This window comes from Sciurus carolinensis, chromosome 8, assembly GCF_902686445.1.
Source record: "Sciurus carolinensis chromosome 8, mSciCar1.2, whole genome shotgun sequence".
NCBI classification, from domain to species: Eukaryota; Metazoa; Chordata; class Mammalia; order Rodentia; family Sciuridae; genus Sciurus; species Sciurus carolinensis.
In genome coordinates, this window is record NC_062220.1 from 143,869,242 (window position 1) to 143,896,761 (window position 27,520).

At 64.0% G+C, this 27,520-nt stretch overlaps 1 protein-coding gene across 2 annotated transcripts in view; it reads right to left on the reverse strand.

Annotated features, from left to right (window-relative positions):
* Tpcn1 (two pore segment channel 1) overlaps positions 1–27,520 on the reverse strand; it is a 54,063-nt gene that overhangs the window by 2,699 nt on the left and 23,844 nt on the right. For both annotated transcript variants that reach the window (XM_047560413.1, XM_047560412.1), the window contains exons 3-27: positions 25,196–25,323; positions 20,588–20,764; positions 19,581–19,694; positions 18,764–18,894; positions 18,016–18,104; positions 16,667–16,701; positions 16,189–16,247; positions 15,960–16,059; positions 13,797–13,913; positions 13,465–13,589; positions 12,774–12,822; positions 12,351–12,414; positions 11,852–11,896; positions 9,695–9,751; positions 9,573–9,626; positions 8,836–8,908; positions 7,773–7,880; positions 4,828–4,899; positions 4,281–4,370; positions 3,168–3,283; positions 2,512–2,558; positions 1,947–2,015; positions 1,795–1,879; positions 1,072–1,211; positions 881–961 (exon numbers count right to left, since the gene is read on the reverse strand). In XM_047560413.1, coding sequence (XP_047416369.1) covers positions 881–961; positions 1,072–1,211; positions 1,795–1,879; positions 1,947–2,015; positions 2,512–2,558; positions 3,168–3,283; positions 4,281–4,370; positions 4,828–4,899; positions 7,773–7,880; positions 8,836–8,908; positions 9,573–9,626; positions 9,695–9,751; positions 11,852–11,896; positions 12,351–12,414; positions 12,774–12,822; positions 13,465–13,589; positions 13,797–13,913; positions 15,960–16,059; positions 16,189–16,247; positions 16,667–16,701; positions 18,016–18,104; positions 18,764–18,894; positions 19,581–19,694; positions 20,588–20,764; positions 25,196–25,323 — 2,225 coding nt within the window. The remainder of the gene's footprint in view (positions 1–880; positions 962–1,071; positions 1,212–1,794; positions 1,880–1,946; positions 2,016–2,511; positions 2,559–3,167; positions 3,284–4,280; positions 4,371–4,827; positions 4,900–7,772; positions 7,881–8,835; positions 8,909–9,572; positions 9,627–9,694; positions 9,752–11,851; positions 11,897–12,350; positions 12,415–12,773; positions 12,823–13,464; positions 13,590–13,796; positions 13,914–15,959; positions 16,060–16,188; positions 16,248–16,666; positions 16,702–18,015; positions 18,105–18,763; positions 18,895–19,580; positions 19,695–20,587; positions 20,765–25,195; positions 25,324–27,520) is intronic.

Consider the following 27,520-nt stretch of genomic DNA (forward strand, 5'->3'; position numbering starts at 1 on the left):
TCTGTGACACCATTTCCGTGTTTCTGTGACACTGAGTCACTGGGCACTATTCCTCTGCCCAGGAAGGTCCACCAGACTCTCACGCTCTAGAGTATTGGTGTCCCTCCAGCCCCTCTGGTCCCCGTCTCCCGGGCAGGGACTCCACTTGCCCTGCTCAGGAAGACAGACTCCCAGCGGCGAGGGCTCCGGAAACCAGTGCAGCTGCTGGGGCTGGTGTGGGAGACCCTCCCCACTGCCCTGGGGACCCCCGGGGAAAGGAGAGGCCAGAGCAGGGCCCAGCAGCGGCCTGCACCCTGGGGTCCTGTCGGCAGACAGTGCAGCCCACGTGGAGCCTGGAAGATCCGAAATGCAGCTGCCAAAACAGAAGTCCAACTGATCCCCCGAGGAGCTGGGCACTGATCCCCTGAGGAGCTGGGCACTGATCACCCTGAGGAGCTGGGCACTGATCCCCTGAGGAGCTGGGCACTGATCACCCTGAGGAGCTGGGCACTGATCACCCTGAGGAGCTGGGCACTGATCCCCTGAGGAGCTGGGCACTGATCCCCTGAGGAGCTGGGCACACAGGGCCTTGTTTGGGAGCACATCCTCGTCCAGGTGGCCAAGGTGCCCAGCCCTCCGTCTGCCCCTCCTGCTGGGCACGTTTGCGTTCGCAGCTCCAACTCAGAGTAACAGGTGCTGGAGACTCTCCGGGGCAGTGACGCCACGGGACAGGCCACTGAGAACGGCCTCTGCTTGCCAGTCAGCAAGGGGTCAGGCTGAGCAGGCCCGAGCCCCCGGCAGCACAGGCAGTGGAGACCCGCGTGTCCCCAGACCCTCCTCCTCCACTGGCACAGGGACCCGCGAGCCTGCCAGCATGGCGGGGGAGGGCGGCAGGGCCTACCTGGATCTCCTCCTGGTACATCTTCAGGCTTAGGTCGCTTTTGGTCCTCGATCTCCGTCCCAGAAACATCAGGGAATTTTGCTGAAGAAGGGCAGAGGCTGCTGGACCCACCGTGCCGGGGCCCTGGCGTCCTGCCGCCCAGGAGTGTCCCCAGCGCTCGGCCACGCCAACCTGCTCCTCCGGCCGCTCACCTGGTATCTCTCCATCTGGGAGAGGGTCTCGAGCAGCCGCGTGATGTCGGAGGTGGCCCCCTGTGCCTCCCGGTAGAGCTCCAGCATGGCGACCAGCTCGTCCTTGGACAGCTCCTTCTCCAGCGTGATGCCGCTGTCCACTGCAGGGAGGGGCAGGAGGCTGCAGCTCCCAGGCCTCCGCCCCTCCGTGGGTCCTAGGTCTCCCCTCCCCCTCAGCCTCTGGGACCCCCTTCCTCCCGTGCTGGTGTCGGGACTGTAGTCTGGCCGCAGCCTGCAGGGGACAGAGGCCTCGAGGGACCTCCAGGCGGAGAGAACAGCCTGCACCCGGGACAGCGAGGCCTTCCCAAAGCCGCCTTGGGAGCAGCGCCTGGCCTCTGCAGTCGGTGGGGGTCACGCCACCTGAACTGCAGGAGGACCACCCGTCACTCAGAAACCAACAAGAAACAGCTCAACCCGACTCGGCCAGAGACGGAGCTCTCCATCTCCCTCGGCTCCCAGCCTCGGGGCTCAGGCTGGGGAGGACGGGCTGCGTGGGCATCTTAAACCAGGACGCTACCGCTCTTGGTTCACAGTGAGATCGTGAGCAGTTTTGCAAATCAATACAAGAGTTTGAGACAGACAGGCTGAACCACCAGGGGACTGACCACCACAATCAGCCTGCCAAGACCTGACCCACAGACAGACAGAGGGGCGGACACCGCCCGAGACCACCGCCGCACAGACCTTCCGAGCCCTGGTTCTTGCGGCTGTAGTTCATCCGGAAGACGAAGGCCTCCAGGATGAAGGCCACGATGATGGTCATCACCACCTGGCGGGAGGGGGAGTCAGCTGCGAGGGCCGCCGCTCGGGGCCCAGGGGGCAGGGCGGAGGCCTACCATGGTCACGATGTAGAAGGTCATGAAGTAGAGGCGGCTCCAGTGGGAGGTCTGCGAGGTGACCCCTTCCTGCCACAGGAAGCGGCGGTGAGCTCCAGGCCCCCCCCGCCCGGCCAGGGCCAGGCCTCCCACCCTACAGACCCTCCTGATCTGCTTTTGTAAGTCGCCTCCCTCCGTCTAGCTATCCCTGGCCACCGTGTGAGCCCGGGATGTTCTCAGGATGGCTGGCTGGTCCCAGACGGGCTCGGCTGTCTATCAAAAGCAGGAGCTTGCCCTGGGGAGTTTAAGGAAGGGGAGGAACCCAGAACCTATGCACAGCACTCCCCTTGCTAGACAACGCCCCACGTGCTGCCCGGGCTGGCTGGGAACTCGTCCCGCCTCTGCCCTGAGCCCTGGCACCACGGGCGGGCCACTGCGCCCACAGGCCACACGGCTGCACGGGCCCAACGGCAGGGAGAAGGCCAAGTGCAGCCCACAGTGAGGGCGGAGCCTGTGCCGCGGCCTGACGCAGGACTCCAAGCCCTGCAGCGCAGGACCAGCGAGGCGCCCTGCGATCGGGACTCACCATGATGATGTACCAGTTGTTGACGACCGTGAGCTCAAACAAGGTCACTGCGGAGGGAGGGGGAAGCGTCCAATCAGAACTGCTCCTTGCGGGCAGCTGCCAGGCCCCTCCTCCCCGGAAGTCCTTCCGCCTTGGCCTGTCCCCGGGAGGGCACGCCCTTTGCCTCAAGAGCTGCCACGGCCCAGGGCTGGGTTGGGGGCCTTACAAGGTACAGCTCTGGGCCGTCGGGAGGGTCCCCCTTCCCCATCTGGTAGGACCACGTCCCTCCAGCCCCGTCCCACTGGCTTATCTGAGGCGCTGGGGTCAGGCCTGAGCTGGACAGCATGGGACCCTGCAGCAGCACTGATACGGCTGGACCTCCCTGCGGCCCGCACTGTGCCGGCGGGTGGCACTCTGGTGCCAGGCTGCACCCTGCCAGCTGAGGCAAGAAGTTCTTCTCCCCGAGGGTGGGAAAGTGTCAGGGGAAGGAATAAAATCTGGTGGACGAGGGGGCCCTAGACCTGGCTTGGACTGCAGCCTCCAGCCAGGCCGGAGGGGACTTCAGAGAAGGCGGCAAGCGGCTCAGCAGGGACAGCCTCACATGGTTGTTTCACCACCTCTGGGACCTGTGGTGACAAAGGGGGAAGCCGGAGGTCCCTCGTGCAGCTCCCACTCACCGAAGCTGTTCAGGATGTTGTCGAAGTTGTTGAGATAGTAGTAGCCCTCCTCCAGCACCGTGCCGTTGCCCACGGTGTGGTTGAACCAGCGGTAGGCGTCTGCCACCGTGCTAGTGCTGCGGAGGAGGGGCGGGAGGGTCACAGCCTGGTCACCCCCACAGACCAGCGCATGCAGGTCGAGGCCTGGCCCTGGCCTGCTGTCTCCCTGCTGGGCTTCCTCCCGGCCCTCTCTGGCTCCTGCTCTGGCCTCCATGAGGGGGGCCCTGCCATCTCTGTGGGAGCCCCAGGCCTGCTCCCAGGCCCCTTCGCTGGGCCTGTCTGTGCAGCTGCAAGGCCACTTCTGCATGTGCCCCACCTTAGGGGGCTCTAGGGTGGGCCTGGCACCAGCCACCAGGAAGGAACGCTTTGCTGGGCTTCCCAGAGCTCTGCCCTGGTGAGGGGCTGGTCCCTATTGTCCACTCTCCTTCACGGCCAGCCTGTTCAATTCCGCTCCGCAAGTTTGTGCCGGGCAGAGACCTGAGCCTCCTGCCAGCGGCGCAACCTGGCCAGAGCTGGGCCGGGCACTTGAAGCAGCTCCCTGTGCCATGAAGCTGGGCCCTGCCGCGGGCTCCGGCCACAGCCAGCTACAGCGTCCCTGGGACCTCATTAGTGCTTGCAGAGGCACCGGGCTCCTCGGAAGAGGACGCCAAGCTGAGCAGCGACCGAGAGCCTGCAGCTCATGAGACGCCTCGGGAGGGGCAGGGGCAGGGGCAGGGGGCTGGTTCCCGCCCGCCGCCGGAGCTTCACAGTCACGGTCCTCCTGCCGTGCGTCCACTGTCTCACCCACCAGGCTGCCCCTAGGAGACCTGGTGCTTTCCGGTCCCTGGCCATTCCTGGAGGGATGGGACTCGGGGCCCTCTGGTCTGGGGAGGGGAGCTGCTGGGGTCCTGCTGGGCCTGAACCCTGCCTGGGGAACAGGACCCTTGCTCAGGTCCCCTCATCTGAGGTCCCCACTGGGCTCCTGTGCCTAAGCACCGAGAGCAAGCAGAGCGCCGGGCCCGCGGGCACCGTGGTGTGGAGGCCCAGGCGGGCAGTCCCACTGGGACCCAACGCTGGGCACTGGCGGCCACTCACTTGCAGCAGTTGGGGTACAGCAGCCCGCAGAAGAATTCCATGCCCACGATGGCGAAGGAGTAGTAGAAGGTGAGCAGGGTGAGGCCGAGGCTGGGGGCGCAAGAGCACAGGTGACTGCGGGCCAGGAGGGCACCCGGCCGGCGGACCCACGGAGCCGACTGCAGGAGGCATGCCCCTAGCCAGGCTCGCGAGCGGAGCTGCCTGGTCTGGGCGGGATAGCCCAGCGCGGGACGCTAGGGAGAGGCGCCCCGCCCAGAGATGCACCCTTACCTGCGGAGGCGACTCACAGGGCCTTACCTGCGAACGCAGACACGGAGGTAAGTGAGGGGACAGCCCCCGCCCCCCACTGGAGAGCTCAGACGGGTCAGCAGAGGAGAGCGTGCCGGGGAGACCTGCGTGGCCAGACCAGTCTCCTTCCAGACCCTCGGCCCTCGAGTCTCAGTCCTTCCTGGGCCTCCGCCTTGCCCCAGCTACCACCCAGCTCCCGGCCCCCACGGGGCACGAGCCTCATGGCGCCTGGACCTGCAGGCCAGGGGAAGGGCAGTACCTGGCCATCCGGGGCAGCAGCTCGAACATGGTGTCCAGCACGTCACGGTACCGCTTCTTCAGCTTGAACAACCTGGGCGAGGCGGGACAGTGGCATGTGGAGGCGGAAGGGGCCGGGCCGCCTGGCGCACCTCCACCTGGGAGCTGGCAGCCCAGGCGCCTCGTGGCGCAGCGGGACGCTCCCCAGGGGCAGAGCCGAGCATGGTCTCCACAGCTCCACATGGGAGGAGGCGGCAACCCCTGTCTGCCATTTTATAAATGAAGCAGGTGATATGCAGGGGCAAAGCCTGGCTGTGTGAGGAGGGGACAGACCCAGGACAGGGAGGAACTCACAGAGGGACAGACACCCAGGACAGGGAGGAACTCACAGAGGGACAGAGACCCAGGACAGGGAGGAACTCACAGAGGGACAGAGACCCAGGACAGGGAGGAACTCACAGAGGGACAGAGACCCAGGACAGGGAGGAACTCACAGAGGGACAGAGACCCAGGACAGGGAGGAACTCACAGAGGGACGGACACCCAGGACAGGGAGGAACTCACAGAGGGACGGACACCCAGGACAGAGGGGCTCACAGAGGGACGGACACCCAGGACAGAGAGGAACTCACAGAGGGACGGACACCCAGGACAGAGGGGCTCACAGAGGGACGGACACCCAGGACAGAGGGGCTCACAGAGGGACGGACACCCAGGACAGAGAGGAACTCACAGAGGGACGGACACCCAGGACAGGGAGGAACTCACAGAGGGACGGACACCCAAGACAGAGGGGCTCACAGAGGGACGGACACCCAGGACAGAGGGGCTCACAGAGGGACAGACCCAGGACAGGGAGGAACTCACAGAGGGACAGACACCCAGGACAGGGAGGAACTCACAGAGGGACAGAGACCCAGGACAGGGAGGAACTCACAGAGGGACAGAGACCCAGGACAGGGAGGAACTCACAGAGGGACAGAGACCCAGGACAGGGAGGAACTCACAGAGGGACAGAGACCCAGGACAGGGAGGAACTCACAGAGGGACGGACACCCAGGACAGGGAGGAACTCACAGAGGGACGGACACCCAGGACAGAGGGGCTCACAGAGGGACGGACACCCAGGACAGAGAGGAACTCACAGAGGGACGGACACCCAGGACAGAGGGGCTCACAGAGGGACGGACACCCAGGACAGAGGGGCTCACAGAGGGACGGACACCCAGGACAGAGAGGAACTCACAGAGGGACGGACACCCAGGACAGGGAGGAACTCACAGAGGGACGGACACCCAAGACAGAGGGGCTCACAGAGGGACAGACCCAGGACAGGGAGGAACTCACAGAGGGACGGACACCCAGGACAGAGGGGCTCACAGAGGGATGGACACCCAGGTCAGAGGGGCTCACAGAGGGACGGACACCCAGGACAGAGGGGCTCACAGAGGGACAGACCCAGGACAGGGAGGAACTCACAGAGGGACAGACACCCAGGACAGAGGGGCTCACAGAGGGACGGACACCCAGGACAGAGGGGCTCACAGAGGGACGGACACCCAGGACAGAGGGGCTCACAGAGGGACGGACACCCAGGACAGAGGGGCTCACAGAGGGACAGACACCCAGGTCAGAGGGGCTCACAGAGGGACGGACACCCAGGTCAGAGGGGCTCACAGAGGGACGGACACCCAGGACAGAGGGGCTCACAGAGGGACAGACCCAGGACAGGGAGGAACTCACAGAGGGACGGACACCCAGGACAGAGGGGCTCACAGAGGGACGGACACCCAGGTCAGAGGGGCTCACAGAGGGACGGACACCCAGGACAGAGGGGCTCACAGAGGGACGGACACCCAGGACAGAGGGGCTCACAGAGGGACGGACACCCAGGACAGAGGGGCTCACAGAGGGACGGACACCCAGGACAGAGGGGCTCACAGAGGGACAGAGACCCAGGACAGAGGGGCTCACAGAGGGACAGACACCCAGGACAGGGAGGAACTCACAGAGGGACAGACACCCAGGACAGGGAGGAACTCACAGAGGGACAGACACCCAGGACAGAGGGGCTCACAGAGGGACAGACACCCAGGACAGAGGGGCTCACAGAGGGACAGACACCCAGGACAGGGAGGAACTCACAGAGGGACAGACACCCAGGACAGAGGGGCTCACAGAGGGACAGACACCCAGGACAGAGGGGCTCACAGAGGGACGGACACCCAGGACAGAGGGGCTCACAGAGGGACGGACACCCAGGACAGGGAGGAACTCACAGAGGGACAGACACCCAGGACAGGGAGGAACTCACAGAGGGACAGACACCTAGGACAGAGGGGCTCACAGAGGGACAGACACCCAGGACAGAGGGGCTCACAGAGGGACGGACACCCAGGACAGAGGGGCTCACAGAGGGACGGACACCCAGGACAGGGAGGAACTCACAGAGGGACAGACACCCAGGACAGGGAGGAACTCACAGAGGGACAGACACCCAGGACAGAGGGGCTCACAGAGGGACAGACACCCAGGACAGAGGGGCTCACAGAGGGACGGACACCCAGGACAGAGGGGCTCACAGAGGGACGGACACCCAGGACAGGGAGGAACTCACAGAGGGACAGACACCCAGGACAGGGAGGAACTCACAGAGGGACAGACACCTAGGCCAGAGGGGCTCACAGAGGGACAGACACCCAGGACAGAGGGGCTCACAGAGGGACGGACACCCAGGACAGAGGGGCTCACAGAGGGACGGACACCCAGGACAGAGGGGCTCACAGAGGGACGGACACCCAGGTCAGAGGGGCTCACAGAGGGACAGACACCCAGGACAGAGGGGCTGGCCCCACGGAGGCAGCGGCCCTGCCGCTCTGTGCAGGGTCCTGGGTCCTCGCTCACCGGGTCCTCCCTTCCCCTCCCCAGAGCTCTCCCGCTGCCCCTGCGCCAGCCCCGTGGCGTCACCTCAGCAGCTGGAGGGGACGCAGGACCATGATGAAGTAGAAGGGCTCCATGTCGAGGGCCAGCGCCAGCAGTCCCAGGAGGGCCAACGCCGTGACGGAGAAGTCGAACCTGCCCAGGAGAGGCAGGTCAGCCGCCGCGCCCCGCTGCACCCCCGCCTCGGCTGCCCAAGGCCAGCATGAGGCCAACAGCCCGCAGGGCCGCGTCCAGCCAGCCGGGGGAGCACCCTGCTCTGCCCTGCGGTCCCTTAGGTTGGGCTGGCCGGGCCTGTCAGTCCAGGTCCTGGGGGTCAGGCTTCACACGCTGACTCCTGGGGACAAAGGCCTGGACCCGCCCCAGGGGCTCGGCCTGGTCTAATGACTGAGGGCAGCAGGTCCGGCCTCTGCGGTGCCCGGGACCTCTGGTCACCCGGGCCTGTGGGGGGAGCGGGATTTCCGGTGACAGTCCCAGCAGAGGGACGCAGGCCCTCCCCTCAGACACAGTCACACCCTCCCTGGACTTTCTGGGACACGCGGGGACCACCGTGCTGTCCCCAGCCTTTCTCCGTCCCCTGGGATGGGGCCGCGCTGTCCTGGTGCTGGGCTAAGCCACCCTCCTGCTTCGACCTCCCACGTGCTGAGCGCTCGGGACGCCCCACACCCCGGGCCCCGTTCTCCAATCCCGTTTATCAGCGGCTTTCCTCTCTGCCCCCAAACCGCCCGGCTCCACAGGAGAGTGGACTCTAATGGGAGGTAAGGGCCCGGGCTCATGGTGGGCAGGGTGCGGGCCTGGGCTCTCCTCACGGCTGGCCACGGAGGCCGTGGAGGCTCCTCTGTGGGCACGTGGTTACAGGAAAGGAGGAGCCGATGACTCCAGAGAGCCTAAGGGACCTCAGGGCCACTGCAGGAGGGTGGGCGTGGTGACCGAGGGGCCTCAGACAGGAGGGGACCCTGGAAGCCCCTGAGCCGTGTGCGGGCTGCTCCAGGGAGACAGGACCTGCTCTTGGAAAGGGCCCGGGGGCGGCTGTGCAGGACTCAAGGCTGCCCTGGGAGCCTCTGCCCTGGGGAAGGAGTGGTCGTCCACTTACAGGTTCCATCCAGAGGACAGGTATTCCAGGGGGCCCAGGCCGGCGACCTTCAGGAACAGCTCCACCCCGTAGACTGTGGACAGAGGGGCGGTCGGCACACACCCGGCGCCTCCCCGGGGCTGCCCCGCAGCTCCCCACGGGCAGAGGTTGCTGGCTGAGCCCAGGCCACACCCACACCCACACCGGAGAGGGCTGCCCATGGGGGGCGACGGGGCCGCTGCCTAACAGAGACGCCGCCCTCCTCTCCGGGGATGCCCAGAACCTCTGCCTGTGAGGAGGCTCCCGAGCACCTTCGCGGTGCCAGGCATCCTGCAGGCACCAGCGGGCAGAGCTGGCCGTGCCCGAGGGCACCGGGCATAGAGTCTGGGGAGTGTGTGCAGCGAGTTCAGCCTTCAGGGGCGCCAGAGGGCCCGGCAGAGAGTCGGAGCCTCGGCTCGGGCGGGGAGCACCCGGGCGGGCGCAGGGAGGTGTGGGCAGGTCGGGGTCCTGCCCAGAGCGGAGCAAATGGCAGAAGCGGCCAGAGGGCAGTCCAGAGGGGCGCTGGAGGGCTGTGTGCCGGGGCAGGTCACACCTGGACCTGGACCTGCCCACGGAGATCACCAGGAGCCAGGGACCAGACTGAGCTTCCGTCCCCTCCCCAGGTCCCTTCCCAGGGAAGCCACGAGGGGCTCCCGCAGGCGGAAGCTCTCCTGGCGGGTCTGAAGCCCGCAGCTGGGCGGAGCGGCGCCAGGACTCACTGGTGAGAAAGACCAGGTAACTCCAGGGCACGTGCTTGGAGAAGAAGTTCCCGCCTGCGAGACAGAGGAGCCGGCTCAGGGGTGAGCGGGGCCGCACAGCAGGGCGCCCCGCCCAGGCTCACCTTTCAGCATGAAGGTCTCCACGAGGATCCACATCCCGTTGACCGCCACCACCGCGTCTGAAACAGGCCACAGAGGGGACAGACAGGATGGGCGGGTTTGGAAACCTGCGGTCACGGCCGCATCCCTGGTTAGCTTCTGGGAAGCTCTGGCCGTGCAGACGACGGGGCTGCTCCACACCCCTGGAGAGGGGCGTCCTTCTGCTCGGGGGTCTCACCATCGAGCTAATTACCAGGGCTTCGCTCAGGAAATAGCTAGGAGTGTCTCAAAGCCCCTCTATATCACTGCAAGGACACCAGGAGATGGGGGATTATCCCGAGTCGCTGTAAACGCTGGCCAGCACGCAGGCCACTGAGCACAGAACATGTGGCTTCCCCTGGGGCGTCTGAGTTTGGAATGGCCCATGAACCACTTAGCAGAGGGCACAGCACTGAGCCTTTACCAGCAATCCACTGCTCGAATTGACCCAACGACACACTTGCAAAATACAAAAGGAAGAACACGGGCAGCCACTCACAGCAGCACTACTGAATGACCATCACAGGGGGCTGGGTGGATGGACAGACTGCCGGATATTCACAAGAGAGCGTACGTCAGGGGTAAGGAGGAAACCAGGTAGCCTCTCTAGGTCACCCGAGTGGTCTCTAGGGCGTGTTAACTGGGAAAGAAAGGGTCCAGGTGCTCCTGTTAACTTCAGACTGGGAGATGTGCATATATGCATCGTGCAGTGTTCAGAGATCAGAAAGGAAAACCGTAAAGAAAGTCACCTAGGGGAGGTGACAGGCGGGCTTAACTTCCTTGAATGTATTTTGTTTCACAGATCTGACTTAGGACCATGTAAATATTCTACATAATTATATTAAACAATTAAACAAAAGAAGCAATCCCCCAAAATTTAAAACAAAATGAAATAAAGGAAGATAAACGTGTGTCCACATGGAGGAAAAACCCCAGGTGACTAAACGCAGTGATCTGAGTGTCCTGGGGGGATGCGCCTGGTCACTGCATCATTGGGACTGTGCTGGGACTGAGTAACTGTGCCAGTGCCACCAGGAACCTGTGTTTTAAGACTCGGAGTCCAGACACGTCAGATTGGTAGAGTTAGGTAAGCACCCCATAGGCCTGAATTTTGAGTATCAGGATAAACACAACAGTCCTCATTTATTTATTTTGGTACTAGGGATTGAACCAGGGGTGCTTAACCACTGAGCCACATCCTTTTTCATATTTTATTTAGAGACAGGGTCTCACTGAGTTGCTCAGGGCCTTGCTAAGTTGCTGAGGCTGGCTTTGAACTTGAGATCCTCCTGCATCAGCCTTCCTAGTCACTGGGATTACAGGTGTGCACTACTGCACCCACAACACAGTTACCTTTCAAAAGGTAATATGCTAGCCACTTCCACGGAAAAGCCTAACTGTAGTAACCCATCCTAAGCAAAGAGCACCCCTAGCATGTCAGATTGTGGTCTCTAAACACCTGCTAAAAGGAACCAGAGCATCTTGCAAAGACTGAATCTGCTTGAGACTGCAGATTGGCACTGTCCAAGAGAACTTTCTGTGGCAATGGACGTAGTCCTACCTGTACTGTTGGTCACTGTTTGTGGCTATTGAGCACTTGAAATGCAATGGGTAACTGAATTTTTATCTTAAATTAGTTTAGAAGTTACTAGCAGAGTCTTGACATAACTGCCTAACCACAGGCAACAGGTAGCAGGGGAGCACGCGGAACCACGAGGAAGGACTCCAATCCCACCTCCTCAACAGCCCTGCAGGAGGGAGAGGAGGGGGAAAGAACCTCGAGGGTAAAACAGACCCGGGAGAAGTCACGCCCTGGTTCTGGAGTCCAGATCTAAAGCGAGCAGGAACGGGAGCCCAGGTCCAGGCGACCAGGAAGGCCTGGCCCTGCGGGGACTGCTGACCTCGGTGCTGGGCACACGGTCACACTGTTGTGGCTTTCCTCCCCTCCTCTCGTTATTTATTTACTTCCTCAGGTGCCGGGGCGGAACCCAGGGTCTCACTTGCTCTCCCACTGAGCTCGCCTCTGGCTCCGCGTGGGCACTGTCAGGACGCACGGCCCCAGCACTCATGGCCTGCCTGTCCACCCTCCAGATCAGCAAAGGCTCAGGAGGGAAGGGCCCGGAGGGCGGCGGGTCACTTACACATGAAATACTGGAAGGCCTTGGACTTCACAAGGATGTTGATTCCTATGTGCAGAGAGGAAACGTTCAGATTGACATCTCCTCTGGGAGAAACCGTCCCAGCACGCCCTTCGTGTACGGGGCTAACGGCACACGGATGCCCGGCTGCAGGAGGGCCTGCCTGAGTGAGCCCCGGAGGGGTGCACCTGCAGCCCGGAGCGAGCTTAGGCCCCGTACCTAAGCCAACCGCCCTCCCACACGCATCGTCTCTCGAGTGTAGGATGCACAGAAAAGCAACAGGACAGGGTCAGAGAACTAGGCGGGCATCCTGGGGGTCCCTTCCGGGCCTCCTTCAGTGAACACCACCGCTCTGGTCTGAGTAAGAAGCAGCCGCGGCACAGCTGCACGCGCGCCACGCTCACGGGCTCCAGCTCTGCGCCAGCCACGCCCACGAGGGCCTGCCTATGGCCTCGGGGACCCCCAGGCCCCTGCTGCGGGGTCAGCGCCAGGTGGACCTTGCCTTTAAAGATGAGGAAGGCCGTCCTTGGAAGCTCGTCGAACCAGTGCTCTCTGTTCTTCTTGGCCTGCGAGGCAATAGCCACAGAGTCAGGGGCGCCGCCTGGCAATCGGGAGCTGACGCGGGGCAGCGCGGGCGGATGCCCAGAGCAGCCGCTGGCCTGAGCAGTGCCCGTGTCTGAGCTTCCTAAGACCCGGGGTCACCCTGGGCAGGGACTTGCCCACGGGTGAGAGGGGCACCTGGGCAGCCCTGCTGACCCTCCTGGCGTCAGACTAGACTGGGTGATCGCAAGCCCAGCGCCACGTCCCAGCTGGGGCTCTCAGAGGTGCCCAGCTGCCCAAGCAGGACCGAGCTGCCCTCTGGTGGCTCCTGTCCCTTGCCCACTGGCATCCGCCTGCCCACCCCTCCCTCTCCAGGGGTACTCGCCTTCCACTTGAGGGCGGCGACTTCATAGATGTCGTAGAAGTCCTTCAGGCTGTCGGAGCACAAGGAAGAGCAAACACTGAGCCCCCCTGCCCCTGCTGTCACCCCTAAGCAGGGAGGACGAACAGCTCGTGGGTCCCAGCACGGCCTCTGGTCTCCCGTCCTGGAGGGGCTCGCCCACACTGACTGATCCCCTCCGTCCATGCTGCTGCTGACGGTCTGCGATTCTGAGACGGACGCTGAGCGTCTTCTGGCGGGGCCCCAGGGCCCGACTGCGCTGGGCTCCACCCAGAGCGCGCATCCCCCCGCGGCAGCTGCTCCGACCCACGTCAGCCGCCTGGAGACCCCTCTGCCCATGGAGACCCAGCTCAGTTCTTTGCAGCTGTGCCGGGTGCACGGTGTGTGCGTGTGTGCGTGTGTGCATGTGTGCACACGTGTCCACCCGTCTCCGTCCACCTGGGACTGCCCCTGCCCGGGGGCTGCAGAGCAGACGCTCGTCTTCATCCAGCCTGCCTGCAAGGGACTGGAGCTGGGCTTCTGTGACTCTGAGAGGATCCTGAAGATGCCACCCACCCGCAGAAGCTCTGTGGCCAAAACACAGGCCTAAGGAGCCTGCTGCCCACCTGCTGCCCGCGTGCCCCAGCTCCCGGGCGGTGCCGTGTCTGGCTGTGCGCCTCTCCGGCACCGCGCTCACCTGAGCAGAGGTGTGCTGCTCTGATTCAGCGCCTTGAAAGTCAGGAAGCGCTCCCTGGCACTCATCCGGGGCTGGTAGAAGCGCATCAGGCCTTCGAACTGCCTGTAGGAGATGCCAGCCGGCCTCTGGGGAGAGGGACAGCAGGTGGAGCAGGGAACCCAGAGCAGACTGTCTGCCTGCCAGGGCAGCCACGCTGGACACCCAGCAGGGGAGAACCCAGGGCCTGCTCGTTGTCGCACGGGCAAGACTCTGGCTCTGAAGTCTGGCCCTGCAGCACTCGGGGGCTGCTCTGGGCAGGGGGTGGAGACCAGCCCGCCTCCCCGCGCCCCTACCCGCTGGCTGACGAGCAGGCGGTAGGCGTGCTGGATGGCGGTTCGCTTGTGCAGCAGCAGAGACTTGAACTTGCGTTTCTCGATGTCGTTGAAGGTGTCGAACACCACGGCCAGGAGCTGTGGGGGCCCAGAGCCTGAGTGTGCCGCCCTGAAGGCAGGTCCCCGGCAGGAAGGGCCTTCCTCGGCCGGCCTGCACCCCAGGACACAGGAATCAGGGGGTGTCTGCCACCTGGGCCAGGGACGGGCCAGGGGACAAGGAAGCAGCAGGAGGAAGGAGCCCAGGTCTCCATTCCCACCGGAGCGGGAAGAGGCATCACGCCGTGCTCCACCTCCCGCACCCAGTACTTGTGCCCCGGGAATGTGCGGAGGCGGCTGCACGCCAGGAAGCGGCACCCGGCGGCCTGCGCCACCAGCCCAGGAGCATGGCTGCATTACAGGCGGGGCGGGAGGAGGCCGGTGACGAGGCCTCTCTGGAAATACGTCGTCTTCCAAAGGCGTTGTGAGGGGACTCACCTCCCCTCACGTGGGCCCCGTTTACTCTGCAGATTGAAGATGAGCCATTCCTTTCTCTCAAGGGCCGCGCAGCCAGAAACTCAGGCTGCCAAGGCCAGGTGGCCTCAGCTGCCACTCCCGACTGGACACGCCAGTTGTTCCGTGAAACCAGTCACAGAAGCAAGCGAGCCAGTGGGCGTGGCTCTGTGCCAACGCCCTTCACCTGCAGCACGGGCAGCTGGGCCAGTGGATCTTCACAGCCCGCAGCGTCACACAAGTGCTGGTTTTGGTGTTCTTTTAAGTTTTGTTTCCCACCCATGGTTCCCGGCTCCTGACGCCCCCTAAGGTGGGTCACGGAAAACCTGGTTCTCATCCAAGAGGTCACAGAGCGGCATCTTTCCAGAGGGGCCCTTCTGGGCCTGGAGGGACGGGTGCCCTGCCCGCGGGCTGCCTGGGCTTCCCCACCTGTCCGGCAGGGCAGGGCAGCCTGTGGGCTCCCACGCTACAGCCGGTTATCCCGCCTCATGGAGCCAGGCCACGAAGTCTCCATGAGGACCCAAAGGACGGGGCTCGGAGAGTGTCCCAGGTGGGGTCCTGCAAGCGGCGCAGCCAGCGAGGGCGTGGAGGCCCCGTGAGCCTCCCCCGGCCTCCACTGCTGTCGCCGCACTGATGTCCTGTGTAACATCCTTTTTGAGGAAGTGGGAAACCCCTTCCCAGAGCTCTGAGCACCTCCAGGTGGACAGGGTCAAAACAGTCAGGTTAGAGGCCACCAGGAGGTGGCCAGTGGCTTGCTTGCTGGTGGCGAGGAGGTCCCACCCCTGGAGAGGCCCCAGGCGTCTCCGTGACTGTGGTGACAGCGCAGGGGAGCAAGACTTTGCTCTTCCGACAGACAGATGGGAACGAACTACAAAGTATGGGGGACGCCAAGGTTCCCACTTCTTTCTCTTACACTTGGAGAAATTACAAACAGAAGAAGTTTTCTTTTTTAAAGCTCCAAGTCTCCAGGAGGCCTCCCAGCCTACCCGGGGAAAGTGCTCCTGCTTGGGCCCGGGCCTGACCTCGTGGCGCTGTGGCGGTGCTTTCTGGAAGTTCACCAACGCCCCTAACGGGCTGGGGGCGGCTCGCCGGCCAGGCGCCTGCCCAGCGGCACCAGGCCTGGGCTCCAGCCCAGCAACGCAACTCCCGCAAAGCCCCCGTCACTGCGGTGCTGCTGTGTGGTCACAGCCCAGCAGCGGCCTCGCCGCAGCGAGCGCCTCCAAGGCCCCATGGGCACAGGGCGGCTCACCCTAGGGGCAGCGTGCTCGTGGCGAGTGGGCTACAAGCGCACATGGAGCTCCTGGCAGGTGGGCGCAGGGGCCGGGATGCCTGGGCAGGGCTCTGGAAAGTGTCCACAGGCCACGCTGGGCTGTGGCCATGGCACGCGCCCGTCGGGGCAACGCCTGTGGCTTCGCCATCTGCGCACTGAGAGCCGAGACCACAGACCCTCGGGGGCCTCGGGAAGTGCCAGCCTCGGGAGTTGTTCTGTGTGTGCTTTAAGAGCCACTCGGTCCCTGAGCAGCCCTGACGGGAGAGGGGTCCTGACGCCCAGGGGACCCAACAGGATGGTCCCCAACCCCACACGGCCACCGGGCCTGGGAGGTGCCCGGGTGCCCACCGGGGCGGGCTGCTCACCAGGTTCATGATGAAGTAGAGCTCGAGGGAGAGGTACACGATGAAGAAGACGCAGGACCAGGGGCTCCGGGCGTAGGAGGGCATCATCACGTCTGGGAAACTGACGGGCACAGGGTCCACCACGGGCCACGGCAGGCCGTGAAGGACAGTCCCCGGGCGCCGCATGCTGAGGCCTGATGCGCTCTGCGGGGCGTGCGCGGGGACGGGAGGCGAGGGGGCCCAGACTCACTTGGCCGTGGTCAGCAGGACGAACAGGCTGACGATGCTGTCCTCCAGGGTGCGGAAGTACTGGGGGTGGGGGACACACTGAGGGCTCGCCCTGTGCGGTCGCCGCAGCCCTGCCCTGCCCGCCTGCTTCCCCTCTCCCCCAGGAGCCCCTGGGACGGCCAGGCACCGTGGACTGCTCTGGCAAGGGCAGGCTACCGACTCCAGGGGACGTGTTCCAGGCAGCCACGTGTCTGGCAGGGAGCCTGGCTCTCCTCCGCGCCTGCGCCAAACGCTCTGACACCCCACACCCGGCCTTGGGAGCCCTCCTCAAAGGACGGAGCGGGCTGCCTCCACCCTCCAGGAAATAAACGGCTAAGGGTGAGTGACGGGCTCTCCGGGGCCAGGAGCCGGCGGGGCGTCCCTTCCTAACCTGGCCACGGGTCCCTCCAGCCCGTCTGAGGAAAAGCCACCCAGAAGAGACTGAGGCATCGACTGCTTACCGGGTCGGAAGGATTGGAGGAGAACAAGTAGAAACCTAGACCGTGGGAGAAAGAGGCCAAGACGGGTCAGGGCAGAGGCCCAAGACCAGGCCCACGGAGTCGGAGAACGACGCCAGTGCGCGGCGGCCAGGGGCGAGCGCCAGGCATGGCGGGGGCTGTGGCGCCCAGGAGGACACCTGCCATCTCGGGCAGCAGGAGCACTGGGCACTGGTGGCCTACTGCCAGGTGGGATGGCCCAGGACAGGCAGGTCCGTGCTTTGGAATGGCTGGAGCTCGCTACTCCTTCTCCAGTGCTGGCTTAAACTTTCCAGACCAGACAAAGCACATCTGGGCTGGATCTCAGCCTCCCAGCTCGGACACAGAGCAAGGCAAACTCCACAGGGTCCTGCTGTTCCCGTGGCCAGGGTCCCGGGGAGGGCCACTCTTCCCGCCCGTCCTCCCGGAATGAGCTGTTCCCAAGTCCTCGAGGTCCTGGGTGGAGAAGGGAGCTCTCTAGCCTCAGGCGAAGCACGAACCCTTCCATCAAGAGGGTGGCGGGAGCGGGGAACTCAGGACCGCTGGCCAGGAGGGCGCTCTGGTTCCGGGGCCGTCACACCCAGGGACAGCCTTCGCGGCATGCTGGAACCCCGGGCGCCCTGGGTCGGCCACGCTGCCTGCCTGCAGAGGCCAGACCTCCCCCTGGCGAGAAAGGCTGGGTGCCGGGGGCACAGCACGAAGCTGACCGCGGACCCCGCAGGCCCAGGCACGTGCCGGGGGAGGCCAGGGCACGAGCGCCAGGCAGCAGCGGAACAGGCGCAGCAGGTGTGTGACGTGGACAGCGTCCAGAGCGGCAGAGCAGGAGGTACACTGCCCCATGGCATGAGAGCGAACGGGCCACGTCTGCACGTGCCACGGGCGACACCCTGTGCCCAAGAGCAACGTGCCGCCCAGGCGTGGGGGCACACCCCGAGTTCTGAGCAACGTGCCACCCGGGTGTGGGGGCACACCCCGAGTTCTCAGCCGCACGGAGGCCGAGGCTGGAGGGTCAGACGTCGACAGCCTGGGCGACTGGGGACCTGGTCTCAAGATAAGAATGAAAAGGGGGGCGCGGCTGGGCAGTCAGGGGTTTGGGGTTCAATCCCCAACACAGAAAAACAAAGGGCCCCAGAGAGCCCCTTGCCCTCTCCGCCACGTGAGGCTGCAGCAAGGAGGCGCCAGCTACAGACAGGGGCCCGCCCCAGACCCGCGGCCTCTGGGGCTGTGAGCACCACGTGTCCACTTCCAGGTCACCTAGCCCGTGGTCCCTGGCCACAGTGGCCCTAGGGACCGGACATGCAGCTGCACACCTTCTCGCAGGTGCCGGCACTCACCGAGGATGGCGAAGATGACCATGAAGAAGAGCAGCAGCAGCAGGATGTCCACGAAGGGCGGCAGGGACTGGAAGATCTGCCGCAGGTTGCTGGGGAGAGAGCGGCGGCTGGGCGGCGGGCTGGCGCGCCTCGCCTCCCTCGACCACGCGCTCCCGATGGGGCCTGAGCCCCTCAGTGGGTGACGGGAACAAGGGCAGGCGAGCCGAGTGACAGAGGGCCCCGCAGGAGAGGCCCGGGCAGCAGGCCCAGTGCGGGCACAGGGATGCACGAAGGCACCCCAGGACCTCCTGCTCCTGGGACGTGGTTCCAGCTGTGCGGATGGGCACCCAGGAGGCACTGCTGGCCCACGTGGCCACGAGACCCAGGCAAGGCATGCTCCAGAGGGAGTTTCCACACAAGACGCGGCTTGGTCTGGTTTCAGTGTGGTCCTAGCGCCTGGGGAGGTGCCAGGAGGGCGCCCAGCAGCTGCTTGGGCAGGAGCTGCTGTGTCCAGAGATAGCAAGCGGGTGACACGCTCAGAGGGGGCTGGCTCCAGAGGGCTGCGGGCAGGACGGACGGGGCCGGGACCCAGGGTCAGGGACGGTCGACCTCGCAGGGCCTGCTCTGCGCCAGGCGGGGCAGGGAAGCCGGGGTGCCCTGTCCACCTGTGCGCAGGACTAGCCTGCCACCAGCTGACCCAGCCGGCTCCACGGCCAGAGGTTCGGGCTCCCCTCAGAGGGACCCTCCAGCAGCCCCGCCAGGGCCTTACCGCCGGACGCCGCCGCAGTACCGGCAGTCCACCAGGAAAATGCAGCGCAGGGCCCGGGTCACCCGCACGTGGGACGTCTGCCGCACCAGCACCACGATGGCCTCGATGAACTGCACCAGCAGGACACAGGTCTACAGGCGGCAGCACGGAGCACGTCAGCAGTGCCAGCTGGGCCGCCCTGGGGCCCCCCGCGCGGGGCTGACGCCCGCTGGCCCCGAGCCCCCCGCCGCTCCCCAGCACCAAGCAGCCCGGGAGAGCCCGCGACCCGCCGGCGACCCGCCGGCGACCCGTGGCCCTGGAGTGTCCTCACGGGGGTGCTCCCGGCAGCCGACCACCAGGCTCGCAAGAACCAAACGTCAGACACTGGGGCACCACCAGCCTCTCCCGGGGAGCGTCCCACCCGCACCTGGGAGCCTGGAGGCCTGCCGCTCGCTGACCTCCGCTCACTCGGACATTCTCCCAGACAAGGGTGTGCACTGGCCACGCTGCCGAGTGCCACCTGACTCGTCCTACTGACGCTTTCTCTGCCACACACCGGGGTGCAGTGCCAGCAGTGGGCAGCACGGGGTCGGCAGAGCTGGGCGATCCCCAAGGCGGAGAGCAACACAGCCCACGGTGACCGTGTCCCTGCCCGGCAGTGCTAACCCTGGGCTGCAGGGCACTGCCAGGACAGCTGGGGGCGTGCAGAGGCCGGAAGGACCCTGGGTGGCACCCCGAGTGCCGAGGACCCGTGGGCGATCTTAAATCAGGCCGAAGACACGGGTGTGACGCAGACGTGGCCAGGAGGCCGCGGCGTGGCGGGCAGACGGACACCCACCTTGACCATGGTCCGCTTGTGCCGGATGAAGGTGTGGAGGCCCAGCCACCGCAATTTCATGCAGAGTTCAAACACTACGACCATCAGGGCGAACAGCTCCAGGGTGGCGTGGACCTGCAAGCAGAGCATGGGGGACACGTCAGGCCACCTCGCCCCCCACCCCGCCCAGGACTCCTTCCCAGCATGCAGGCTGCAGCTTGAGCGCCTGCCCGGTGCCTCCCCTGGGACCTGCACAGGACAGGCTGGGCGCAGCCCGACGGGCAGCGTGAGGACCAGTGTGACAGCCCCACACCTCGCCTTGTTCCAGGGCAGCAGGAACCAAGCACTCAGAAACAGAAACCAAGGGGAGGCACAGGACCGACTGAGACCCATGAGTAAGGCCACCCGGCCTCGCTCCCCATGTTGGACCCAGGACGGGCACGCTGGCAAGACCCTCCAGGAGCCTCGTCTGCTCGGGCCGCTGTGTCTTCCCGGGGACGGGTCCCTCTCAGCAGGGAAAGCCAGCTCCAGGTGCCAGGAGGAGCCGGGCGGCGGGTGGCTGGGGAAGGGTCACAAGGGCCCAAGGGCCCAGGCTGCACAGCCAGGGCCTCCGTCCTTCCTGCTGGGCAGGGGCCACGGCGCTCCACACCACCAGGCCCCACGCTGACCAAGCGCTCGCCTGGCGGAGGGCATCGTTGGGACTGGACCGTCCTCCCGCCTGCCACCAGTGACCCCAGCCTGTCTTCCCGTCCAGGTTGGAGGAGTGTGTGGGCACCGCTGGGGGTGACCGCCCTGAAGCCCAGGGGAGGGCACTGGTCCTGAGTGGGACCCGCCCTGCACGTCACTGTGGACAGATCCGGGGAGCCCACTGACCACACTGCCCAGCAGGAACCAGGTGAGACTGTTCTCAAGGCCTCGGTGACCGCCCTGCACTTCTGCCTGAGGTGTTTGCAGTCCCTGTCCTTCTGGAATGTTCCCTGTCTGCTTTCTGCCCCCAGACAGCCATGCTTGCGGGCCCAGGCACTCACATAGATGCCGAGCCTGAGCGCGGGGACAGCGGGCGCCTCGCACAGGGACAGCAGCAGCAGGAGCAGGGCGGTCAGCAGCTCCATCAGGTAGAAGAGGTGGTTGTGTGCGAAGAGGTAGGCCGCCAGCGCTCTGGCGTTCTTGGGGTGGGTGAAGAACTTGTCGTTGTTCTCGCCTTCCTGAAAAGACAGGCACGTGGGCACCACCGGGCTGAGCTGGCGCCCAGAGGTGTGGCGGCAGGCAGGGGAGGAGCGGCCGCCGGAGAGGCAGATGGGGAGGCAGAGGCGCGGGCCTAACGGGCGGGAGGCGCGGCTGCTGTGCAGGAGGCGAGGAGCCCAGCCGGGGCCAGACCAGCTGAGCCCGCTGCCCGCTTCCTCGCTGGGCACCAGGAAGGTCCTCGGCCTCGAGGCTCACCTCCCACACTGAGGGCACGTACCAGGGCCCCTCCTCGGGCCACAGGGGCGGGAAAGGCACGGGGCGGAGCCTGGTGTGGTGCAGAAGCTCCCAAGCGGGACGGCGCAAGAGGGCCTGGGGTGAAGCATGGGCTGCGAGCCTCTACCCGGGTGGTGGCAGAGCCCCGGCGCGGCCCTGGGAATCCGGCTCGCTCTTACTGACTCGGCTGCCCCAGCCTGCCCCACCGTTTGGCTGACAGATAGTAAGTGCACTTACCTGTGGGGCACGAAGGCATTTTGATACGGGGACATGTCATGGAGCGACACGCCAAACTCATCAGCAAGCCCACCACCCACTTACCCTTTTTTACTTTTGGTAGTGGAACATTTAAAACCTACTCTCTTAGCATTTCTGAATTAGACACCGCATTATTAACCATGGTCACCACGCTAGACGATTGTTCTCAGGAACTCAGTCCTCCGGTCTGAGACTTGCACCAAGCCACCCCCACCTCCCCAGTCCCTGCCCGGCCCAGCCCCTGGTGACCTCCATTCATCCTCTACTTCTGGGACTGTGATGTGCTGGGGTTCCACACATGCGTGAGGTCAGCACCTGTCCTTCTGTGGGTGGCTTACTCCATGCCACATCTCGTTCCAGGTTCATCCACACTGTTGCAAATGGCAGGTTTTATCCCTTTTGAAGGCTGCATAGTAGTCCACCGTGCATTCATTCCAGGTTTTCTTTGTCCGTTCACCTCTTGAGACTCTTGGTCCTGCACATCTTGGTCACTGTGAGCAGGCTGCGGGGATCCTGGTGCACAGACGTCTCTTTGACAAGCTGACTTCGACTCTTTCAAAATGCGCCCAGAAACAGGGCTGTGGGACCCCAGGCAGGTCTATTTGGTTTTCTGACAAGGGCTGCATGACTCTGGTCCCCGCCAGCACGGGAGGACCCCTCCACCCCTCGCCAGCACTGGCCCACGCCGCGGCAGGCAGGGAGTCGCGTGCCCACAGCTCGGCTCTTAACTCGCTGGCTGTCTGTCCAGTTTCCCAGCACCTGCCTTGGACTCCTTCCCCCACAGAACAGGATGGGGCGCCCTTGACGGAGGCCTCGCCAGGACCAGGCACCGCGTCCAGCCCTGCACAAGCCCTGTGCACCCACGGCTCCTGCTGGCTTCCCTGGTGGGCAGGAACTTTTAGAACCTCAGGTGACAGAGGTGACAAGACCCCAGCACAGGCTTGGGTGCCCGGCCACGTGGCTCCCACGCCCTCAGCCACACCCTCGGCCTCCCCTGGGAACACAAGCAGAGGCACCCCCGCTGCTGGCCCTCCGGCTGCTGCCAGCTTGGTGCTTCCTCAAAGCCCTGGGGCTGGAGTCCCGCCTGCTGTCCACCCTCCGCGGCTCCAGTTCATCAACTGGGCCGCTCAGCTCCCGCCTCTGCCCTGGGGCCACCTCTGGGCACATTCCGTCGCCAGTGGAAAGGCGGAACACACTCGGGTCTGTGGGTCGATTCCAGCGGCCACCCTCTCTGTCCTCACGAGGGCTTCTTCCGGGAAGGCTGGGCTGCGGTGTGCAGGGGACTGCGCGGGTCACCTCCTGAGGCTGACGCACTGCTGCACTCACTAGCAAGGCGGAAAGGTGGACCGCAGACCAGCCAGGCGGCTGACAAAGGGCACACACCCCTCCAGGTCCAGGCGGGCAGGCTGGATGCAGCCTGGCTGTGCCCGGGGGCGCGAGGACACACACAGTGGCCAGAAGTTGAGTTACTTTAAAAATGCGATTCTTGCGCAATTTCTTCCAACAGAAGGCAGGGAGCAGGCCTGGCTAGGGGAGGGCCCTGCCCGGAGGCTCAGATTTGAACTCCAGAACCTGGAGGGGCCACGCAGGAGACGGGGACGCGGTCTCCACCAGCGCAGACGGGAAACCCTGCCCGTGGGGCTGGGCTCTGATCCACGGGCAGGACGACACCGGGCATGCTTCCTGCCGGCTGTTTGTGAACCACGTGAGGTCACGTCAGCAAGGCCGGTGGGACGGCCCTCCAGGCGGGCTCAAGTCCACACAGAGACAAGCGCTGGGCTCCCGAGGGTGAGGCACGAGCTGGAACGAGGGAGGAGAGGCAGGGGCCTTGCTGCAGCTCGGCCGCAGGCGGAAGCAGGACGCCACCTGACGCCAGCCAGACACCTCCAGAGACAGCGCCGCGTGGCTCTCGGGACCCAGCCTGCTCGCACTCGTTTCTTAAAAACCCAGGCACGTCTCGGTGAAAGGATTCAAACAACACGCGATTTGCAAGGTGGAGCTCAGCACCCTGCTCGCGAGGCGCGGCATTCCAGGTGCGTGGCCGTCGGGGACACGTAAGTGTCATTTCATATAAAGTGGTCACGGTAGCCTGGCGCCCCGCAACCCTAGTCCACAAGCACGGGCCATTTTCAAGCAGATACAACGTGGCCAGTTACAGAACCAGTGCCGCACCTCACAGGAGGGACGTCGCTGGCAGACAGTGGCCCAGGCTCCGTGCGGGCAGACCAGGGACAAGTGCCGAGCTCCACTGGGCCCCGCCCGGCCCATGGTCGACCTGCAGCGGGGTGGCCCTGGACATCACTCAGCGTCAACCTCAGTGGCCACACCTGTAAGGCGGGAGGCGGCGGTGCCAGCCTGGCGTGCTGTTGTGAGGACGACAGCGTCCCCACAGGCCCGCGTTTGGTCACCAAGGCCCTCGCCTGCTTGGGGAGGAAGCACTGTCAGGTGCCGAGTCCTGGGTCTGATTCTGGGCCCTGACCTCTCCCACGGTCTTCTCCAACCTCGGAGAAGTGCGTGAGGTGACCAGGGCCGGAACAGGCACACCGAGCTGGCGGACACGTCCCTGCGCCGTTCCCGTCGCTTCGCCTGAACCAAAGGCACCTGCTGGGGAGAGGGTGGGCCACTGCGCCACCCGGGAGACGCTGCAGGCAGTGACCACAACAGGGACACCTGGATCTAACCAGATCTTTAACAAATCCTGCAGTGGAGACCTGCTCCAAGGGAGCACGGTGAGGGACAGCCATCAGACCCATGAAGGGAATTCTACTTCTCCACCCAAGGCCTCCCCGAAGGGCACCAGACGCTGAAACCTCAGTGACGAGGAAACGCAGGGCTGGCCCGAGGGGCAGGTCGCCTGCTGGCTCGGGAGGGCCCAGGAAAGGACTGCTCCCACCCAGGCACCCGTCCCTGGGAGCCTTAGCCAGTAGAGCAGCCTGCACCCCGGGGAGCGGGACGCAGCACCCGGGGCGTCTGTGATCAGGGAACGCGGATCGAGGGAGACACCCTGCACTGTCCCAGCAGCCAACTGGCCATGTGGTCCAAAGTCACTGGAATGGCATTTACACCAGGGTCACAACAGGAGGAAAAGCTTGTGCTGCGTGTTATTATAAAATACAAAAGCAGGCTAGGGCTAGGGTGTGGCTGGGCGCACAGCACCTGCCTCGCCTGCACTAGCTCCTGCTTCCATCCCTGACCAAGAAAAGCAGATGACACAACCAGACGCCACACGACCTCGGAATCGTTTTAGGAAACGTACATTCATCTTAATGGTGTTGCATATGGAGTCTTGCTATGTTGTCCAGACTGGCCTTGAACATCTGGGCTCCAGTGGGCCTCCTGCCTCAGCCTCCTGAGAAGCTGGGACCACAAGTATACACCAACGTGCCTGGCTTGGTTTTTGTTTATTTATTTTGCGGGGGGGGGGGAGGACTAGGGATTGAACCCAGGGGCTCTTTACCACTGAGATTCATCCCCAGCCCTTATTTTTTATTTTGAAACGGGATCTTGCTAAGTTGCAGAGGCTGGCCTTGAACTTGCAATCCTCCTGCTTCAGCCTCCTGAGTTGCTGGGTTCACAGGTAGGAGCCAGTGAGACTGGTTGTGTATATTTTTTAACATGCAGGTCAATAAGGACTGCCTTGGGTGAATGTTTCTTCACTTCCTCCTCATCCCTCAATTTATTATGACAAGCATGTATTACTTTTACAGAAAAAAAATTTTTTTTCCAAAAACCAAACAAACAGAAACCAAGTGTGAAACAGCAGATGTGAGTGCATCGTGTTAAATGGGAAAGAAAAAGATTCCAAGTTCCCAGCACGACGCTGACAAGCCCCTGCTACGGTGCGAAGTTCAGGACGCCCGGCGGGCAGTGTCGGGAACCTGGCTCCCCACCCGCGCTCAGGCTGGCCAGGAGACACTCACCTGGAGGTAGATCGCTGCCTCTTGGTAATTCATCTCCCAGTTGTGTCCAGAGGGGCCGGAGGGGGAGCTCTCTCCGCCGGAGACCAGGCTGGGGGTCGGGACGTCGTGGCTGGCGTGGCTGCCCCCATCTGCACGGGAGGAGGAGCAGTGAGAGAGCAGGCCTGGGGCAGGGGCCGCCGCTCACAGGGCGCTGTCCTGCGCGCTAAGGACTACGGGCACCAGGGGGCTGGTGGCCCATCTGTTTCCTCCTAAGTGAGCAGAGCTGGACAAGGGGGCCCACGGCGTGCCCGCCCTCAGAGGAGGACGCCAGAAAAGACCCGCACCTACTGATGGTCACAGGGAAACCGGGAGGGTCGCCCGCGGGGCGGTGAGGCCAGCCTCGGCACCGTTTCTGTCGACTTTTGTTGGGACTCTGCTTCCTCAAACACCTAGAGGGCTGGCTGTGCCCCGGTGCGAGGCAGGCGGGCATGAGGCCTCCTCCCCACGCCTGCGGCCACGCTCTGGGGAACACCCTCTGCCTGCCCTGTGTCCACCCGCCTTGCTCTGGCTGAGCTGCCCTGGTTCCCAGGGAGGTGACCTGGGCCTGGTCCCCTCCTTGCTTGGCACTGACCCCCACCACCCAGGAAGGGCTGTGCTGGGCTCTCTTCCCAGGCCAAGGCAGAGGGAGGGGCTGTTCCCTCCTCTGGCTGCCCAAGATGGAAATCAGCCATGGAACAACTAGGAGAGGACATGGGCTGCGCCCCAGGGTCCCTGACCCTCACAGTGGGAGGCGATGAGGACCTATCTGAATATGTTTGAGTTGAACTTATCGCAAGAATCTGGAGCCTCCAGAGACTCGTGGTAAACCAGGGCCCAGGAAATGGCTCTTAGCCTGTGAATTTATTGGGAAGAAGTGAATCTAGGATGAAAATTTGGTTTCCCGAAATCCACACCCCACATGACACACCTGTAGGAAGAGGAGTAATCAAGTGTGGATGCTGAGATCCGCAGAGGCGGCGGGAGGTGGCAGGAGGACACGGCATCCTCGGCTGCTAGATCGCCCAGGGCCTTTCTGACCTGGGACTGCCAGGCAGGGGCGACCGGCTGGGCCGGCTGCAGTCCTCCTCCAGCCGCATTTAAAAACGATCGTGCAGAAGTGTGACTGACACTGCCACTCACTCATTTGACAGCACACGATAAAGCTGACACGTTTATTAACACGCAATACGACTCACGTATGTAATGACACTTTTCTTTGCAGTGCAGGGTGGACCAGGGCCCGGCAGGAGCCAGGCAAACCTCTACCACCGAGCCGCAATCTCACGCGCCCGGACCCGTGCACGTTCCTGGGAAACCACCACTGTGATCAAGGTGACACATCCATCACCCCGCCTGTCCCTGCGCAGCCGTCCCCAGGAACCAAGGACCTGCCTCCTGCCGCTCGGAGTGCGGGGTCTGCACCGGGAATCGCAGGGTGCTCCCCTTCCCTGGCCTTGTCCTTCACTAGACGATTCCTCAACTGCACGTGCGCGGATCAGAGGTGCGCGGCTGCATCGCCGAGTCCTGCTCTGTGGGGGGACTGGGCCACGGGGACCCACCGGCCTATCTGGACACAGGCCGGTTTGGGGCTACTTCAGATGAAGCTGCTCTTGGCCTTCCCGAGCCTGGCTGTGTGGACGAGAGCTGCCATTTCTTTTGGGTAACTAAACACCGAGGGGAAGAGCTGAAGCCCACGCTTCCCAGAAGGGCGGTGACGGTTTGCATTCCCACAGCGGTGCTGAGAGTCGGGCTCCCCGCGTCCCCACCGACGCCAGGGTCAGCTTCCCACTGCTGAGCTCTCTAGAGGGCGCAGCGCCCGGAACTGCCCTTCCGTCCAGCACTTACCTCTGTGCTTCCCCAGAGCACTGAGGCCGAGCCCCTTGCGTGGGCTGAGCTGCGAGCTGTTCGTGCGTTCTCCTTGAAGGGTCTTCTGTCCGGATATCTCAATTTTTTATTGGGCTACTTTATTACTGATTTTTTGCTGTTGACGTTGCTCTGGGGATTGAACCCGGGGGCACTTTACCACTGACTGCACCCCCTTTTACTTTGATTTTATCTTGAGGCAGGGCCTTGCTAAGTTACCAGGCTGGCCTTGAACTTGTGACCCCCCACCTCAGCCCCCGAGTTGCTGGATGGCAGCTCCCAGCTTGCTAAATTCTGCGAGTTCTTATCTCCATTCTGGATATCCAGCTTGTGGCTCGTCTTCCCGACTTTTAACAGTGCCTTTCCAAAGTCACTCTGAAACCTGAATTTAAGATCTCTGATGCTGATTCATCCATTTACTATTTCACAGGCTGACGCCTTTGG